Source organism: Homarus americanus, unplaced genomic scaffold, assembly GCF_018991925.1.
Source record: "Homarus americanus isolate GMGI-L3 unplaced genomic scaffold, GMGI_Hamer_2.0 scaffold29188, whole genome shotgun sequence".
Classification (NCBI taxonomy): Eukaryota; Metazoa; Arthropoda; class Malacostraca; order Decapoda; family Nephropidae; genus Homarus; species Homarus americanus.
The window spans coordinates 513,550-533,274 of record NW_024728626.1 but is presented as its reverse complement, the minus strand read 5'-3'; the positions used below and the strand labels follow the sequence as shown (position 1 = coordinate 533,274).

At 40.7% G+C, this 19,725-nt stretch overlaps 1 protein-coding gene across 4 annotated transcripts in view; it reads left to right on the top strand.

Annotated features, from left to right (window-relative positions):
* The window catches only part of LOC121866158 (sodium/glucose cotransporter 5-like), a 98,355-nt gene that overhangs the window by 39,381 nt on the left and 39,249 nt on the right, over positions 1–19,725 (top strand). For 3 of the 4 annotated variants that reach the window (XM_042365763.1, XM_042365762.1, XM_042365760.1), the window contains one exon: positions 19,467–19,635. The exons of the other annotated variant lie outside the window; for it this stretch is intronic. In XM_042365763.1, the coding sequence (XP_042221697.1) occupies positions 19,467–19,635 (169 nt within the window). The remainder of the gene's footprint in view (positions 1–19,466; positions 19,636–19,725) is intronic. 4 annotated transcript variants of the gene reach the window in all.

Sequence of the window (19,725 nt, the reverse complement as noted above, 5' to 3'; positions counted from 1 at the left end):
GAGAAGGGAGAGGTGTATGATATAGTGAGTTAGTTGTTTATGATTGTCACACTGGTGACTTATATAACAATAAGAGATTTTAATGAAATAACTTACTAAAATATCAGTTAAGAGTCATATTGATTATGTTTGGAAGACAATGTAATCTGCCTTGTATTATTATGATTATACAGTGTGACTCATAGTGTTCCTCCTAGTTTAGATGAGTGATGTGCAACTGGAGGATGAAGGACAGTTGTCTGGACTGCTAGATGATGGAGGAGACCATGGAACTGTCCCTGGGGAACTAGTGTTGAGTGAGGAGCTACAAGGACTGGAAAGTTCAGCTCATACACTACATACAAGTAAATGTCCGTCAGTAGAGGATGTGAATTCAGTAGTAGTATTTCACCCAGGACCCAAGGAGACCTTACTACATGTAATTATCAAGGATGTAGAGCCACTTGGATTCCCAAGTTAGATCCTCATTTGGTTTGCATAATTCATAGCAGCTGTGTCTCAGACAACCTGTTTTCACCATTGAATTGTGCAGTTTGTTACGATAACATTTTAAAAATTAATCAAGCTGCAGGAGATAAGAAAGAATTATTGCAGATCCAAATTAAAAATAGTGGGATTAAGGCCTTGAAGAGTAAATGTCTAAATGTAAAACACTGGAAAGATCCCAAGTTGGCAGAAGGTTTAGAATTATGGGTGACAGGTAACAGACTTAATCCCTGATTAGACTAACCTGCTTCTGCTAAGAAAAGAAGGTTATTAGATATTATGGATAGTGAGGCAGTAAGAAGATTACAAGAACCTCTACCTGGGCAGTCTGATTTTAGTGGATTCCAGGATCAGGATGGGGAAGTTGGCTCTAATCATAGTGTTCAGTCTCTAGAGCAGGGAGAACCTGTTGAGACTGACTTCATCCTGTCCCCATTTTGGCAACCACTTCCACCTGGGCAAAAGTGTTGGTTACTATGAGTGAAAACAGGCTGCTGTCAACTGCCATGCAGCTGATGGATAACATTGAGTGTAAAGATGATCCAAACAGGCCTTCTGTAACATTGGTAAGATCTAACTCTTCTTTGTTTTCGACCATATCTGAGTCTGTGATTCCTTATTCAAGGTATTTTATGAAAATGTTTCTAAACTTCCTGATCTATCAGCACTTACAAAGAGACAGGAAGGCCAAACAACTGTGGGTTATTATTCATTGTTTTTAGGTGATACTACAATTTCTTGGCCTGATATTTGCCCCAAAATGATCTCTGAAATAGATGAAGTCTGGGCTAATATGTTGAAAGACTTAACATTCATTCCCGCAGATAGGAATGCTAAAAAAGTTCAGTTTATTGAAGTTCCAATTTCGTGACAGAAAGAGTTCCTCATATGAACTTTCCCAGTATTTGTCGTCTCCAAAATATGCTGATATAAGTTATGAAATAAATTTGAAACCAGTTGCTTCTGCACTGTTGCTGGAAGAATTTAAATTTGAAAAGTTAGCAGCGGATACTTGGTCTGCAATTATGATGTTTCAGTTATTGACTAAGTTTGTTCTGCACTATGAGGGGAGTTCAAAAGTAGACAGATGTTTTGCTGCTGTTATACAAGGGATTCCATATTCCTTGTACAACTCATTTATGGAAATGTTGTTGAAAGCCCTAAAACTAAAAGCCCAGCTAAGGAAGCAAGCCACTAATAATGCTTCAAGTGGTAGTGCTTATTTATTGCTACGTTCTTCCCCTCTTTCTCCTACCTTGTTTGATGAACAAACATTAGTTAAGTATAGATCAGCTGTTAAGCAAGCTATTAATATTACTGTTCCCAGGAGTCCTAAGACCTTCAGGAAATTTAAAAGAGGAAGGTCTAACAGGGGAACAAGACCAGCTGCTAGGTTCAGTTGTCAACCTAGAGGAAACTTTAGAGGAGGAAACAATTTAAGACGTAGTAGGGGTGGCCGTTTGTTGAGAAGTGGAAGGAGACCTTATTCCACCACAATAGCGACCACTCCCTCCCAATGAAGCCAGACAGCTGGGTCGTCTAGGGGGTTGGGAAAACAGGTGGACTTCTTGCATATGGGCTTAGAAGACAATCAAAGGGGCCTCACATGGACTTGGTTGAGGCGCCTTCCCCTAGTGTTACCAATAAGGGTCAAAAACCAACCCCCTTACTCACAGAATTTGTAACTCAACTGTTAAACAGAGGTGTGATAGAACTGTTGCAGACAGAGAAATGTTTCATGTCTCGCCTATTCCCAGTCCCCAAGAAAGGCAGCGACAAATTGAGGTGGATTTTAGATCTTTCCGTCCTGAACAATTTCATTAATAAAACAAGTTTTAAGATGCCTATTATCAAGTGCCTGTTGCTCCCAGGTACAGAAGGTGTCTAGTGTTCGCAGTGGGGAATGTAAGTTATAAATTCACAGTGATGCTATTCGGCCTGAAAACTGCGTCAAAACATCCCCAGAGAGATCCATGCGAAGGAAGGCATAAAAACTTTTGCTTTATCTAGACAATTGGCTGATAGTGGAAAACTCTTTCGAAGATTGTCAAAGGGCGACCCAATGCACACTAGTACTATTTCAAAACCTAGGATTAAAGATAAACCAGGTCAAATCAAATCTCATACCATGTCAGAAATTGGATTGGTTTGGTCTCCATTGGGATACCATTCAGCAGTCAGCCAGTCTACCAGAAGCAAAAGTAGATGTGATAAACCAAGTAGAAACCTGAGTAAAGCAAGAGGTTTCTTGGCATGAATAAAAAAGAAAAAAAAGAAAAAATTACTGGGTCTGTTGAATTTTGCCACCATAGTAGTTCCTTTGGGCACGTTAAGGAAGAAGCAGTTAACTCATTTGGGGTCGAAATTGCTTTACAGAAACAGGCATATTGCTTCTTCTCTCCCTATTCAGATCAGGAATCATCTGTCATAGTGGACAAATTGGGATAATCTAATCGGTTCATATCACTGGGTTCCCCTTCAAACAGACAGGTCGTTTGTACGGGCGCGTCCGAAATAGGATGGGGATACCATTCCTCAAAAGGAGAGTTCTGTCAAGGGAAGTGGAGCAACTCCCTTTGGGACAAACACATAAATGCAAAAGAATTAGCAATAGTCCTATTCTTTTTGTTGGCAAACACAAATTTAAAAAACATGACGATTCTGTTTGCCATGGGCAACAGAACGGCGGTGTTTTGTCTCAATCATCAAGGCAACTCACATTCCTGGAGTACAAAACAATTGGGCAGATGCGTTGTCCCGTCTCAGGCCAGTATCGACGGAAACAGAATGGTCCCTAAAGATATCGAAGTTCAAGAGTCTGAGGTTTTTGGGGACTCCACAAATAGATCTCTTTACCTCACAAGATGCCAATTTATGCATCTCTGGAACGATCGAATCTTTTAGGAAATGATCTACTTATAGATTGGAACAATTGAAATTCAATTTATCTGTTCCCATTTGTGAAAATGTTGCCCAAAGTGGTTCACAAACTCAGATCCTTCAAAGGACAAGTCCTCTTAATTGCACCATATTGGATCCTACAACCTTGGTGACTGGATCTGCTAGACTGGTTCCTGCATCCAATACAATTGCAACAAGGATGTCTAGACCAGGTGCTGCACCCTCAGTTCGAGATATCCTTGGCACTTCACGCTTGAATTTCTCAAAAGATGTTATATAGATTGTTGGGTAATTTCGATATAGTTAACCAAGTGATAACAGGTCATAGACCCCAAACTTCTATGTAATTTGAGAAAGCTTGGAAACTTTTTCAACAATTTATCACGTTAATGACTCCAATCACATTTTTGGAAACAGTGGTGTTAGAATTTTTAGATTTTCTGTTAAGGGTTAAAGGCCTTCAGGATCGATAATTGCATCTTATAAATCAGTATTGGTTGACCCTTTGGCATGGGGTTTTAATATTATGTTGAACCAAAGAATTAATCAAATACTCAGACCGTCCTTTTTCATTCAGAGACCCCCTCGGCCTATATCCCACCTTGGTCTCTGGATAAAGTTACTGTACTAAATTTTTTATGGGGCCTAATTACAATGTAAATCTGAACAATGACAGATTGCTCCAGAAGGCAGCCTTCCTTCTAGCAATAGCAACAGGTATGAGAATCACTGAGCTGATTTCAATTTCCAATAATCCATCATTATTGGTATCTTCTGAGGAAGATGTCACCCTTTTTCCTTCGGAGATCCTAAGAAAAAATGAAAGGGAGGATTTTCAAGCTTAACCTATCGGGATAAAACTGCTAATGGATGAGACAAGGGTTCCTCATATGCTGTGCCCAGTTAGGATTCTTTACGAATGGTTAACCAGATTCCCTAATCGAGGCCCCTATGTATTCTCATCACAGGATAGTAAGAAATTGTTTCCTAGTCAAATGACAAAATATTTATCTCAGTTAGTGAGTAAAGCAGACCCTGGCAAGAAATTTTTGGCACATGACACTAGGATATATGCAGGGTATGTGGCCTTTCTGCGGCATATGAGCCTCAGTCAGATCAAAGGAGTGGGCTTTTGGAAATCTTCAAAAAACCTTTCAAAACAGCTATCTTCATCTATTTCTGGAAGCTGCTTCACATGTGGTATTGCTGGGGTCCCCTCCTCCACCTGGTTAATCTCCACAACCAGGACCTTCTTCCTCATCAGAGTAAAGTGAGTATCCTAATTGGGATATGTAAATTAACATTTTACCTTCCGGTATATGTTCCTAACATTGGAAAATATTCTAAAAACGTTTATAATTATAATCTAGACCTAAGCTAGCGGAGCCTTATACGCAATGTCATCTCCTTCTCCACCTTGGGTAATCAAAGCTAGACCTCGCATTCTGGATTGAACAAAAAGCCGTTTTTTTTTCTAAAAAAAAAAAATGTTTTTGTGATATAGTCCAGAATGTGACGTCGACATCCCACCCATCTCCACCCCTCGAGAGTTGACATTTGTTTACTGCTCGCTCTAAGGTAAGAGATGACGGGAGCAATGCGTGTGATGGAGGTGTGCGGGTGGGGGGTTTTGAGAATTGCAATTAAATGCCAGGTAGTGACGTGGCCTCCTAATATTACGTATTAAGTAATTATTAGATCTTTTAATTACCTGTATGTTGGCTTGGCGAGTTATTGCTAGGCATTAACATACCTAGGCATAAAGCTAGACGTCGCATTCTGGACTATATCACAAAAACTGGTTTTTAGAAAAAAAAACTTTTTTATCTTTTTTTTTTAATAATTTTGCATGACCACAAAGTTTACACAGTATATCTCACAAACAAATTTAATCTAAAAACTAATATTGCCATAAAATTAAATTTGCCCTTTCACAAAATACACAAAAAAAAAAATGTTCATATTCTTACAGCATATATTTATATACTGTCAAGAAACTACAGTTGTACCCCACTTAACGCGGTCAATTGAACCCAGAGGGTCCCGCGTTAAGTGAAAACCGCGTTAAGTGAATAACAGAACATATGGGATTAATTCCAATAGAACCCAGCCCGACCCCCAAACTCCACTTTTTGACGACAAATAACTATGTTGTAGTAAAAATTCTATCTTAACTTTATGGTGGCATGAAAAACAAGTAATATAGAAGAGGTTAGGTTAGGAAAGATAAAGGTTAACATAGGAAAAATAAAGAATAGGTTAAAAAACGAAAAGTTTTAAGGAACACTCACGGTAGTAGAAGAGATGGGTCGGCATACGGGGATGGAGGCTGGTTCCGAGGCAGAGGGCAGATTACTGCCCCTCAGGTGAATCACCATTACTAGGTGAATCACCATTACTAGGTGAATCAATATCACTGTCACTTACAGTTGTCATGGCTTCCCTGACAAATCCCTCAAAATCACCTTCACTATCACTATCACTGCCTTGGGCTGGCTGTGGTGGGTTGCGGGCGAAGAACTCGGTTATGCTTTTCTGACGGCTGGCTTTGATGTTGTCGTGATACACCTTGATGTACGGCTCCATAGCCTGCACCAGTCGGTTATGGAAGACGTCATGGCGTTCATCGTCAGTGTCGCGGGAAACGATGGACTTAATTTTTTCTGTTAACTCTATGACACACTTAATATCACTATGACTTAAACTAGGTTCTTCGGAGAATGACGCACCTTCTTCCTCCTCTTCACTGGCGGGTTCTTCTTCCAACATCTCGTCGGCAGTCACTTCAGGATCTCTGATCACCTCCATGATGTCTTCGTTGGTGGTCTCGGAGAAGCCTTCAGCTGTAACAGTCTGCGCAGCTTCTCTGGCAAGGTCCACTGCTACTGCAACAGTCTGAACCTGACCAGTAACAGATTGACTCCTCCTCTCACCTGGTATGCCATGCAACACATGTCTCCATGCGTGACGAATCGTAGCAGTAGACAGCAGATCCCATGCCTCCACCAAGAAGTCTACAGCTTGTTTGACGTTAAACTTCTTCCAAAATTGTTTGACGAGAACTTCTTGAGTCGCCGCCTCTTGTTCCTTGTCCTCGTCGCTTTTACTCTCGCTGTCGGTGTCACCCAGCTTACGCAACTCATCCTTGGTGTTGGTAGAGTCGTTCAGGAGCTTGAATTTCTTTGCCGAGTATGCAGCTTTAACGTTGCAGATTAACTCCTGGTCCATAGGCTGGATTAATGACGTGGTGTTGGGAGGAAGGAAGACCACTTTTACGTTGGGGTGACGATCCATTAGTAGGGGCGAGTGTCCAGGTGCGTTGTCAAGGAGCAACAAAATGTTGAATGGAACATTCTGTTGCTCGCAGAATTTCTGCACGTCAGGAACAAAAAAGTTGTCAAACCAGAAGAGGGACAGAGAAGAGGACATCCACGCCTTACGTGCGGTTAGCCAGTGGACATTAAGCTTGTTCATGTCCATATTCTTGTAGGCGTGCGGCTTGCGGGCTTTGTGAATCACCGATAACTTTGGTTTACAGGTACCGGAGGCATTGGTGGTAAACAGGACGGTGATGCGTTCCTTCTGCATCTTCCGGCCCCTTACCTTGCTCGCAGACTGGACAACGAAGGTCTTGGAAGGTAACTTTTTCCAGAAAAGACCAGATTCGTCCATGTTAAACACCTGGTCGTCAGTGTACTGTCCTTCCTCCATAATCTCACGTAAAAACGGAGGAAAATCTCTAGCCGCCGCACGGTCAGCACTCGCTTCCTCACCAACAATGCTGATGTTGGTGACCTTGTTCCTCCTCTTAAACCTATGCAGCCAACCATGGGAAGCATTGAAGGGTTTGGGCTCTGCAATTCCCATTTTACGTGTCACTGCTGCGTATAGCTCACGTGCGTACTCCTGCACTGAGCGCGTGTCCACCGCCATGTTGCGTCGCGCCTGACGCACCAAATAACTCACCAGCAAAGTTTCCACTTTTGCCAGCACCCTGTTCTGGCAATACCTGATAGCTGAAGCACCTGCAGACTTTGTGAGCTTCATGTGCTCCTTTATCTTGGCAGCATCCTTCTTGATCGTACGAATCGTAGATTCGTTGACGCCATGCTGGCGCGCGAGATCAACTTGGCGTCTTCCTTTCTCCAAATCTTGAACAATTTGGTACTTCAGCTCGTAGCTTAATGAACGTCGTGTCTTCTTTGGTTTAGTGCCGCTGGGTCCAGGTAAGGAAAGGTTTCTCTCTGGGGGTGGTGGTCCGGCGGAAGCCATTTTACGGAACAATGGATGCGCGTTAACCCGGCGTGGCCTTGAGGGATGAAACTGCCGCGGCTAGGTCAAGCGTCGTCTCTCCTCCCTCCCTCCCTCCCCGGGGTAGTCACGTCATAATACTTTAAGCCAATTACAGCTAGCAGCAGAGGGGGGTAGGGCTGCATGGCCAATCACAGTCCGAGACGTCATATGACGTCAGTGATAACGCAACAAAGACACACACTGCGCAACCTTACCGCGCCGCTTGCCCAAGCGGAGGGAGGAGGAGGGAGAGGCAGGCAGGCAGGCAGGAGGGCGGGCGGGCGGGTGGCGCGTGGTCAAAATCTAAAAATAGCATCCGAGCCGGACACTCACCGCGTTGCTGTGGAAAAATCCGCGTTAAGTGAAAGTTCAGCTTTGGCAAGGCACCGCGTATATGCGAAAACGCGTTAAGTGAAAGCGCGTTAAGCGGGGTAATACTGTATAGATATACAGTAATGTATTTCCCACCATATTAGGTACATCCCTCAATTACTTAATGATTTCCTTACCCCAAAGTTTGCATTGACCAAAATTGCATAAAATGACATCTACTGTACAGTACAGTACTTATATGTAGAATATAAAAATGCCTTCCACAATCTATACTCTACCTATACTGTACTGTCCAAGACCCATTTCTTGATATTCATACTATAATCATAAAATATAATATTTCATTGTACAGTACTATAACCTAACACATTCACTGAAGCTGGTACATATGTGGTCTCTGAATAAGAAGAGTTCACTGTGGTGGCTAGTACAACTTACGGGTGGGAATTTGGCTTGAAAATATTGGTGATGGAACACGTACTGGTAATTGACGTCTTTCATAATGCTACCATAAGCTATGGGCAGTTTTAAAACTGTGAGCTTCATCATGACAGAGAGGACCTGCTGCCACGCCATCATGAACGCAGTACTCAGTTTGAATGCTCATAAGAAACATTATTTTTCTGCTTTTAGTAACCTTAAACAAGTATATGCATCTTCTGAAAGCGATCTTCTAATTCATGATATTTTTTGGTTGTGTTATACTGTACTCCTATTTCTGTCCTCTTATTTTTCCACTATATAATCGAGGCAATCCAAGACACTTCCACACATTAAGTATCTTTGTGTAAGCAAGTGGTGACTGTTTCACTGATATGATAGCCAACCCAACATGTAGGATCCTTTGAAACTTGTAATACTCCAGTACTGATGGGATGTAACCACACTGTATGAAGAGTATATTACATATTCTATTTATCTGTGATTGTGGAAAGATGTAAATGATGATGATGATTATTTGTGGAATCAATGTGCATTTAAGAATAGAGTGAACCCTCACTTTACGCGGTTAATTCAACCCACGGCGGCCCGCGTAAAGTGAGAAACGTGTAAAGTGAACAACATAACATATGGGATTAATTGATATAGAGACCGGGCCGACCCCCAAACTCCACTTTTTCAGACACAATATCTACGTTGTAGTAAAAATAACTTCTTAATTTTATGATGGTATGCACACACAATTAATAATTAAGAGAAATATCAATAATATTAGGTTTTTTAACACTTACATTAGTAGAAAAGATGGCTGGGCACATGGTTGAAGCAGAGGGCAGATTATTGGCCCTCACCTGTATCATTTGTATCAATTGTATCACTATCCACCACAGAGGCTTGCAGGGCCTCTTTGTCAAACCCCTCAAAGTCCATATAAGTCCATATCCTCACTATCATTATCACTATCACTGATTTGGGCCGGCTGTGGTGGGTGGCGGGTGAAGAACTCGGTAAAGTTTTGATGACTGGGCGACCTTGTGCGCACCCTGCTCGCGCCGCTCTCCGCGTAAAAGGGTACACACACTGCGGAAAGTGAGCATTCCGGTTTCGGCAGGGTACCGCGTAAACGTGGAAATGCATAAAGTGGGACCGCGAAAAGCGAGGGTTGACTGTAGTCATATGTATAAGACAAGGTAAGAGTATCTTGTTATAGTAAGAAGAAAAAAGTTGCCAATGTTTCCCTCTCACGAAATATTAACAGTACAGTGGTCCCTCGGTTAACGAGCACAATTCGTTCCAGAAGGTTGTTCGTTAACTGAAACCATTGTTTCAATGGGTTTTTGGGTAATTGGTTCCAGCTCACCGAAATTACATACAAACTAAAAATAAATGCAGTAAAGTACACTTACTTTGAGGTGTGCCTGTAGAAGGCTCCTGGTTGATGATGATGATGATGGGAATTAGAATGGGGGTGGAGGAGAAGGGAGAAGAGAAGGCATTGGGGTGGAAGAGAAGTCACCCATGCTGCCATGTCACCTATAAAATTTTAGTTCACTTGGTGTAATTCAAGATTATTTGTTTAAATCAACACTGCACTGCATTATATATTGTCAATATGTAAAATATAATTAAAAAATGACCAATAATTTGACTGGGAACACAGAAAAAAAGCATTTATGTTGAAGAGTCTCAAACAAGATGTTCCTTCCTCTGAACATTGGTGGTATTGGTGGTAAACAGGACGGTGATGCGTTCCTTCTGCATTTTCCGGCCCCGAATCCTGCTGGCATTCTTCACAACGAAGGACTTGGAAGGTAGCTTTTTCCAGAAAAGACCAGATTCGTCCATGTTAAACACCTGGTCGTCACTGTACTGTCCTTCCTCCATAATCTCACGTAAAAACGGAGGAATTTCCCGAGCCGCAGCACGATCAGCACTCGCTTCTTCACCACCAATGTTTATATTGGTGATCTTGTTCCGGATCTTAAACCTCTGTAACCACCCAGAGGAAGCATTAAAGGGTTGGGCTCTGAAGTTCCCATCTTTCGTGCCACTGCCATGTACAGTTCACGTGCGTAGTCCTTAACAGAGCGCGTGTCGACCGCCATGTTCCGTCGCGCCTGACGCACCAAGTACCTCACAAGTAATTTTTCTGTCTTGAGAAGCACCTGGTTGTGAAAATACTTGATCATAGAAGCACCTGAAGACTTTGTGATCTTCATGTGCTCCTTTACCTTGGCTGAATCCTTCTTTATAGTCCGGATCGTAGATTCGTTCACGCCATGCTGGCGCGCCAAATCAACCTGCCTTGTTCCTTTCTTCAACTCTTAGATGATGCTATACTTCACCTCGTAGCTTAAGGAACGTCGTGTCTTCTTTGGTTTAGTGCCGCTGGGTCCAGGTAAAGAAAGGTTTCTCTCTGGGGGTGGTGGTCCGGCAGAAGCCATTTTACGGAACAATGGATGTGCGTTTACACGGAGTGGCCTTGAGGGATGAAACTGCCGCGGCTAGGTCAAGCGTCGTCTTTCCTCCCTCCCTCCCTTCCCCGGGTGGACACGTCATAATACTTTAAGCCAATTACAGCTAGCAGCAGAGGGGGGCAGGGATGCATGGCCAATCACAGGTCTGATACGTCATATGACGTCAGTGATAACGCAACAAAGACACACACTGCGCAACCTTACCGCGCCGCTTGCCCAAGCGGAGGGAGGAGGAGGGAGAGGCAGGCAGGCAGGCAGGCGGGTGGCGGGTGGGGCGAATCTAAAAATAGCGTCGCGCCGGACACTCTCCGCGTAATGGGGTTCACGTACCGCGTAATGTGAGCACGTGAGGTTCTGGCAAGGCACCGCGTAAACGTGGAAACGCGGAATGCGGGACCGCGTAAAGTGAGGGTTAACTGTATAGTACTGCCATTATGGTTAATAATGACATCACCCAAAATAAAATTACTAGTCTATTCTAAATCTGGCAAGTATTTGCGTTAACATTGCAAAGAACGAATAAAAATTTTGATTCATAGTCATCTTGTGCAGAGGTCAGTACTGTACATGACTTGTGTTGACACAGAAAGATGCATCATTGAGATCATCATTTATCTCGTCAATTATGTCTGTCTAACTGTCATCAACAACATTGTTATAATTATGTAATGTCCACATTACAAAATCTCTCCCAGTGACTCATAACTATAGTCAGTTACAACACTAGAAAAATAAAAATGATATCCAAATATTTGTCTATGAATGGCATTATTATTTCCTTGGTCTGTGTGACCAACCACACACTATAAATATATTGCCTAATCCCTGAAACAGCTTTAAGACTGCAGTACAGTGCAGGCCTCTTCCCATAGGATGAGAGGTCATGATCTCAAGCAAAGAAACAGTATTCAGCAACCACTTTGTGCTCCCCCAGTGAATAAAATAGAGCATCCAAGGTGTAGATGCTCAGCACTTAGTGACGCAGACAGAATCCACGGGGTAGATGGCCTGTACATCATTGGTTATTAGAGAACAAGAAAAGATCAGGAAAAGAAAATACAAGAGGAATTAAAAGAATCCCAATAAAAAAATAACTTAACAAAGATTATCTACTTTTTGTGGCCATTTTCCACACTTGCATGACTGTAAAATGGAATAATGTGGTTGAGAAGGGAAATGAAGTGACTACAGTACTCTGAAACAAAATAGTGCTCTCTGAAAGCAATTATCCTAGCTGAGTGATAAAAGACATAGTTTATTTTGAACCTTTATGATATGTTATAACTGAGACTGGAACAGAAATATCCACATTTGTCTGTAAGGGAAGAAGAGGGAAAACTGGAAATGAATAGGTAAGAGAAATTGGGATTGAGCATGCAACATTTTTAAGTTGACCTAGTGAAGGATTCTGAAAGTAGATCAAGTAGAGATATGAGAGGGTGAAAGTGGTGTACTTATTTTACTTTTACTGTACTTTTTTATCCTCTTCACCGCTGATCAGCTCATTAGCTGCTTGGGCGATTTTACTGCCTGCACATTCCTTCTTTAAAAGCTTGAAATGAGTAATGTAACTAAAGACTGGGTGAGTACAGTGACCCCTCCGTTAACGAACTCAATCCGTTCCAGAAGGTCGTTCGTTAACCGAAACCATTGTTTCAATGGGTTTTTGGGTAATTGGTTCCAGCTCACCGAAAATTTCCTAAATTCAACAAAAATGGTAGAAAAGTTCACTTACTTTGAGGTGTGTATGTAGAAGGCTCCTGGATGATGATGATGATGGGATTTAGAATGGGGGTGGAGGAGAAGGAAGAAGATAAGGCATTGGGGTGGAAGAGAAGTCACCCCATGGCACCATTTCACCCATAAAATTTTAGCTCTCTTGGTGTAATTCAGGATTATTTTCTTTAAATCAACACTGCACTGCATTATATATTGTCAATATGTAAAATATATTTCAAAATGACCAATAATTTGCTTGGAAACACAGAAAAAAAGCGTTTAGTTGAAGAGAGTCTCAAGCAAGATGTTACCTCCAGTGAAAACAGAGAGAGACTAACTCCTTTTTGCTGTGTTAAGAGGCTGGATGCCGTGCATTAAACTAGTCACTTTACCTTCAATTATGTTCAATAATTGTTAAAATGACTAAAAAATTGAATATTAAACTTTTAAAATTATTGAATAGTATAAACTTCTTGATATTTACTAAAATAGTAAGGAATTTAAGCCCTAGAACCGATTAATGTATTGGCAGACTGATACTAAAGCTGGTTGCCCGGTCAGTGCAAGCGAAAACATGTTGAGGTCGGTTCGTAAGAACTTCGTTAACCGAATTTTTTTTCGTTAACCGAATTGAAGAGCCTTATGGAAGGCAGTTCGTTAATCGAAATTACGTTAACCCAGGTGTTCGTTAAACGAGGGGTCACTGTACACTACATTTACAAAGATTTTATATGATGTATAGTAAATGTATCAGAGGTACCATTTCCTGCATGCACAAATGGATGTAAACTGCAGTGTTTTCAAAAGTACGATAATTAAATTTTTACCTATATTCTTTATGTCAACCATAGTACAGTACAGTATTTAATCATTTTCTTTCCCTCCACTTTGACCTGGGTCTCAATTCCACTTTACCTTGTCATTACTCTTATGTAAACTGTTTTTTCTGCTGCTTCATGAACCCCAAAATTCAGACTCATGAACCCAAAACAGTAGACATTGATGCATTATTCTGTCCATAAATGTTTTGGATTCACAAATCTGAATCTCGGGGTTCGTGGAGCAGAAGTGACAGGACTTTTGTTCATGACTCTAACATTTATTGCATGTCAGCCTTCCACCTTTATTATGGTACAGTAATCCCTTGCCAATTGTGGGGGTTAGGTTCCTGAAAAACCCAGTAGTTGGCAAAACTAAAGGCTTATGCGAAATAGGGTGTTACATTCCACGGGTGCAGAAAACACTCATCAAAACCTAACTAAGTTGCTGGTTTCTTCACCTGTATTGTATATTTAATTTAATTTGAGCCAAATACATACAGTGGTCCCTCGGTTAACGAATGGTTCGGTTAACGAATTACCTTCCATAAGAATCTTCAATTCGGTTAACGAACAAAAATTTGATTTACGAAATCCTTACGAAAATCACGTTTTGTTGTGAGCATCAACTGATCAGCTGATGGGCTAGTCTGCCAATTCAGTAATCTGTTCTATGTTTACATTCGTTTCCAATGGGGTAAATATCAATAAAGCTGTGCTCCTTAATATTTTTGCATGTTTTATATTAAAATTATTAGTCATTTTAACATTTATTTAACATATTGATAATATAGTATGCAGTACAGGGATTTAGTTGTTGTGCGCCCATCAGATGCGTGAGTCGGTCACAAGGCGTTAGTTGGGCTTTGAAAACAGTTTAATTTGGTATCTTTTAACAGTTTTATATACAGTATATATATATATACACCGAATACAAATTTGATTATACATTGTTCAATGAAATTATTTAACTTTATAGCTTATTAAAGGTACTTCGTTTGGGGTTCGGTGTGTTGATGCGATGCAAGCTACCTAACCACACACTAGCACACCATTTCTGTGAAAGTGGTTCATTGAGACATGCTCACCATTTTTCTTACAACATGTAACTTCTAATTTCATGTCCATCCTATAGCTACTACGCTTATTTTTAGCCAGTAAACCACCTTGCTTCGGCTACAAAAATAGTCCACCAGTGTCACCAAAGACACAACAAAGGCGACTGGTACTAGCATGCATAGTGTGGGTGAGAAGGATGTCCTTTAAGAGAATGGGAGGCGTGGTGGGAATTTCAGTTGCTCAAACACTTGTGTTCCCAAAGATTGACAGATTTCAGCCCTAGAATCCTCTTAACTGGGGGTACTTTTTACGAAGAGTTCCGCAATTATTTGACCACTTAAGTGTGAAACCACTTATAACAAGGACCCTATGTTTTTTTTTTTTTTTTTTACACGGGGATTAGCCCACCCGGGCACAGGTCACTGACCCAAATTGGGGCCTGGGGGGCGAAAATGTAATAATAATAATAATACTGTAATAATAATAATAATAATAATAATAATAATAATAATAATAATAATAATATTATTATTATTATTATTAATAATAATACTGTAATAATAATAATAATAATAATAAATAATAATCATAATAATTCATAGTAAATAAAATTTATGATAAAACAAACAAAAATAAAGTAATAAAATAATGATGATAATAATACAGTAACTGTAATAATAATAATAATATTAATAATAAAGAACTATAAATACAAAAATTAAAAAAAGATCAAAAGTGAGAAACGATATATGTATGTTGTGTTGTCAATGATAAGAGAAACAATTGAGACCCTGCAATTGCGTGTAAATGAAGCAGAAAGTCAGATCAGCAACCTGGGACTTGGTCACAATTTTCGTGATGCCATATGGCAGCAGGGTTTATCATTAGACAACACATTATGCTTCCAATATCTTCCCAGGCGGTAGTACCTCCCTGTTTGGTAGCTGCCTACTACCTACTACTTTTATTTACTGTATTTTATCATTCTATTTCTTCTTTTGTCTTAAATTAATTGATTTTAGATGAACTGTACATAAGGACTTGGGCTATGTTATACGTAGTGGGATTTTAAACATTGTTCTGTAAATACGGTATGCACATGTGTTCCGACTTACGTACAAATCTGACTTAACTCTTAGGCCCCGGGTGACGTTCCAGACCGTCTGCCTATTCCTGCCCCCCCTCTCCCTTTTGTAAAATTATTTTGGGAAAGGTTGATTTTTTTTCTCAATTTATCCCTGCTGGGAGTACTGCCAGCAGCACCCTAACCCAGGGCTTAAGGGTTAAGAACATCCTCAGGAATGGATCCTGTTCGTAACACGGGGTCCCCCTGTATTATCATTTTAATAATGTACCTGTAATGCAATATTATTATATTACTCGTACATTGCATGTGCATTACACAAAGCTTCCCTCAGGCACCTATGTGGCTTCAGTAGCAGTACTGTGTTAAAACTTGCCCAGTTTTTGTTAGTCATAGCTTCCAAGGAGCCTTCTGTTAGTATTATTCTTAAGAAGGGTGTTCAGTTTTATCATGTTTGGCTTCCTACTACCTATATACAGTAGTACCAAATATCAAAATACATCTCATAAAAATCTCCAATTTCTCTTGAATTGTGAGTAGAGTTGTGGCAAAAATTTTAAATTGTGTGATACTATAATTCAATATTTCAAGATAATTCAATTGACCCAGAGCTCTGATGATACAGTATTGAATCAGGGAAGGTTCAGTATCATTATTATTACATTACAGTATTATTATGACTGTACATTATTATTATTATTATTATTACAGTATTACTATTATTATTATTTTAATGATATTCAATACCCTTCAGTTAATATTCTTTAGACTTCCTGAGAAATTTTCTCAGTGTCTAAACTTCATAAGAATTAGGAAAATTCCTTTGAAGTGTAAACACTGCCTGGGACAAGGCACAGGACGAGGGACCCCAGCACATAGAAGTTTCAGACATATTTTAAAAATGCCAATATGCAAACACTGTACTTCAATTTGACAGGCAATTGGTGTCTGATAAAGCCATTTTCCGATATACTGTAGACCGGTGAGCCTGACCAGCAGGCTCTGACCAGCTGGTAGGTAGTAAGTATTAGGCAGCTACCAAACAGGGAGGTACTACCGCCTGGGAAGATATTGCAATCATAATGTGTTGTCTATGGTAGACCCTGCTGCCACATGGCATCACAAACATTGTGACCAAGTCTCAGGTTGCTGATCTGACTTTCTGCCTCATTTACACACAATTGCAGGGTCTCAATTGTTTCACTTACTATTGACAACACAACGTATATTGTTTCTCACTTTTTATATTTTTTTAATTTTTGTATTTCTTTATGGTTCTTTATTATTATTATTTTTATTATTACATTTTTGCCCCCCAGGCCCTGATGTGGGTCAGTGACCTGTGCCCGAGTCGGGTTATCCCCGTAAAAAAATAAAAAATAAAAAAATGTGTAAAGTACTTGAGAGTATTATCAGAGATGCCGCGATGGAACATCTACTATGAAACAACCCTGTAAAGGATTGCCAACACGGTTTTATGCCGGGGCACTCCTGCTTAACACAATTGCTCAAGGTATTGGATATTTGGACCCATATTCTGGAATGGGGTGGTAATATCGACAATATTTACCTAGATTTTGCCAAGGCTTTCGACAGTGTACCCCATGGAAGGCTGAAAATCAAACTGGAAGGGTACGGAATTCGGGGGAAATGTCCTAGCGTGGATAGAAGACTTTCTACATGACCGCAAGCAGTGTGTGGTGATTAATGGCACGAAATCATCATCTGTACCTGTCACAAGCAGGGTATCACAGGGCAGTGTATTGGGTCCGCTGTTGTTTGTTTGTTTGCTTGTTTCATAAATGACATGCCTGACGTTATTCACTCCTCCATACAAATGTTTGCCGATGATGCCAAGTTATTTCGGGAAATCAAGAACCAAGCGGACTGTGAAGAGCTGCAGAAGGACCTCTGTGGGCTCGAAGAATGGTCGAAGAAATGGCTGCTGAGATTCAATGTCACGAAGTGTGAGAGGATGCACCTGGGGCGTACCAACGGTAAGGAGGCGTATCATATGTCCCAACAGGATGAAGAAACTGCACTATTTGAGACTGAATGTGAGAAGGACCTTGGTGTGTAAGTTGACAATGAGTTGAAGTTCTCGGGCTATTGCGAGAAGAAGGTAAATCAGGCAAATAAATTATTGGGTCTTATAAGAAGGTCGTCCAGATATTTAGATGGTCCATCCCTCGTAACGATCTTCAAGAGTGAAGTGCTTTCCCATCTGGAGTACTGTTACCTCGTCTGGTCCCCGAGATATGCTTGGGACTGTCAGTTGGTTGAAAATGTTCAAAGGAGGGCCACCAGACTGGTGCCTGCACTTCGGCACCTCAGCTACCCTGAGAGGTTGGAGTGCCTGAACTTGCCTAGCTTATACTACAGACGGGCAAGGGATGACCAAATTGAGGTGTATAAGCATCTCAATTGGCACTACTCAGTTGAGTGTCCTTACTTGGAGCTGGCGGACGCTCGCCCCACAAGGGGTCACAGCTCAAGATTGAAGAAGCCGCAAGTCCAGAAAACTGTGAGGGCAAACTTTTCCGGAGTGAGAGTTGTGAACTCTTGGAACATTCTACCAGATAGTGTTGTGATGGCACCGAGTGTGAGGTCTTTCAAGACAAGACTTGACCAACACTGGAGCAGGTTCAGGTACATTCAGGAGCCGGTGCATGCCCAGTACTTGCCAACAGTGCGTAACAGAGACGTGACTGATCGCCCAAGTGGCTAACGAGCCGATCATTTGGTGAAGAGGATAAAAGAAAAGGAAGCGTAAAAAGAGAGAAACTTTAGAGTACAAGAACAGAACAAAGGACGTGTAAAGATTAATATACAGCCGAGGCAATAAAGCTCCTCCCCGACTTACGACCTACTCAACTTACGTCCACTCGCACTTACGACCTGCCTCAGTCGTACCAAAATTTGGTCAAATTACGTATTTTCGAGTCCCAAAGTCAGTACACAGACAAAATTTTCAGCTGTAATTCACTTTAAAATGGCTGGCAAGCTTAAAAGTGAGTGTTTTGTGGTGCTGAGAAGAAAAAGGGACCCCCATTTTCGATTTCTATGTATTATTTAAGCATTTCCGACTTACGACCTGGATGTCGGTCCCTAACCCCGTCGTAAGTCGGGGAGCAGCTGTATTGCTAAAGATTGTAGTTGACATCTACCATGCAGAGAGAACGAATCTTTTGATGAGAGGTTGACAAACTTATACTAGTGATTATGGAAAGATTGAATACCAGGTACCTGTACAGGTATTGAAATATTTTTTACAACACATACAAGTACTGTACTGTATAACATGAAGGTTAACAAAGCACTTTGTGCCATGTGGGGCTACTGTACAGTATTGTATGTGTTACGGGGGAGGCATCTAAGTTCTAGAAAGAATGGAGGTTGCAAAGATTTCTTTTTATACTGGAAAAAAATGTATATGGGCCCAAACAGAAAACAAATATCCACTGCTTCTATAATAGCTAAACTAAGATTTAAATTCTTTGCAAAAACTGTATAAAAAAAAATTTTCTTTTAAATCTTTTAACAATCAGTTGGTAATGATTGAACATATTGAATGCAATGCTTGGTTAGAAATCTGCATGTTGAATCCATAATGACAAGTATGGTAAGATGCATACATCTGGATATTGTTCATCTATGAGCAGTACTTGACACAAATCTGGTGGTAATATTATTACTGTCAACCTTAGGGCGAGCTTTCTCTTACTGCTTGGTACTGTATGATGCCATCCTAGCCACGGGGAGGTACCTTCTGCTCAGCTTTTAGATATGTATGGATATGAAATCTAAAATATTATTTATCTGTTTATTAACATATTTCTGTAATTTTACTTCTAGGCTTTTCATCATAATTTTAGTTGCGTTTTCCATTATGTGGATTCCCATTATCGAGCGGACTCAGGGCGGACAACTGTACATCTACATCCAAGCAATTGCTGCTTACTTGGCCCCTCCCATTGCAGCCATCTACTGTTTGGCTATAATATGGAAAAGAATTAATGAGTCAGTAAGTGTCAATTCACTTGTTTCTCCTATTATGGTAAACACTGTACTGTACAATGTAATAAAAGTTTAGTAGTAAATTGTTACTCTCAAA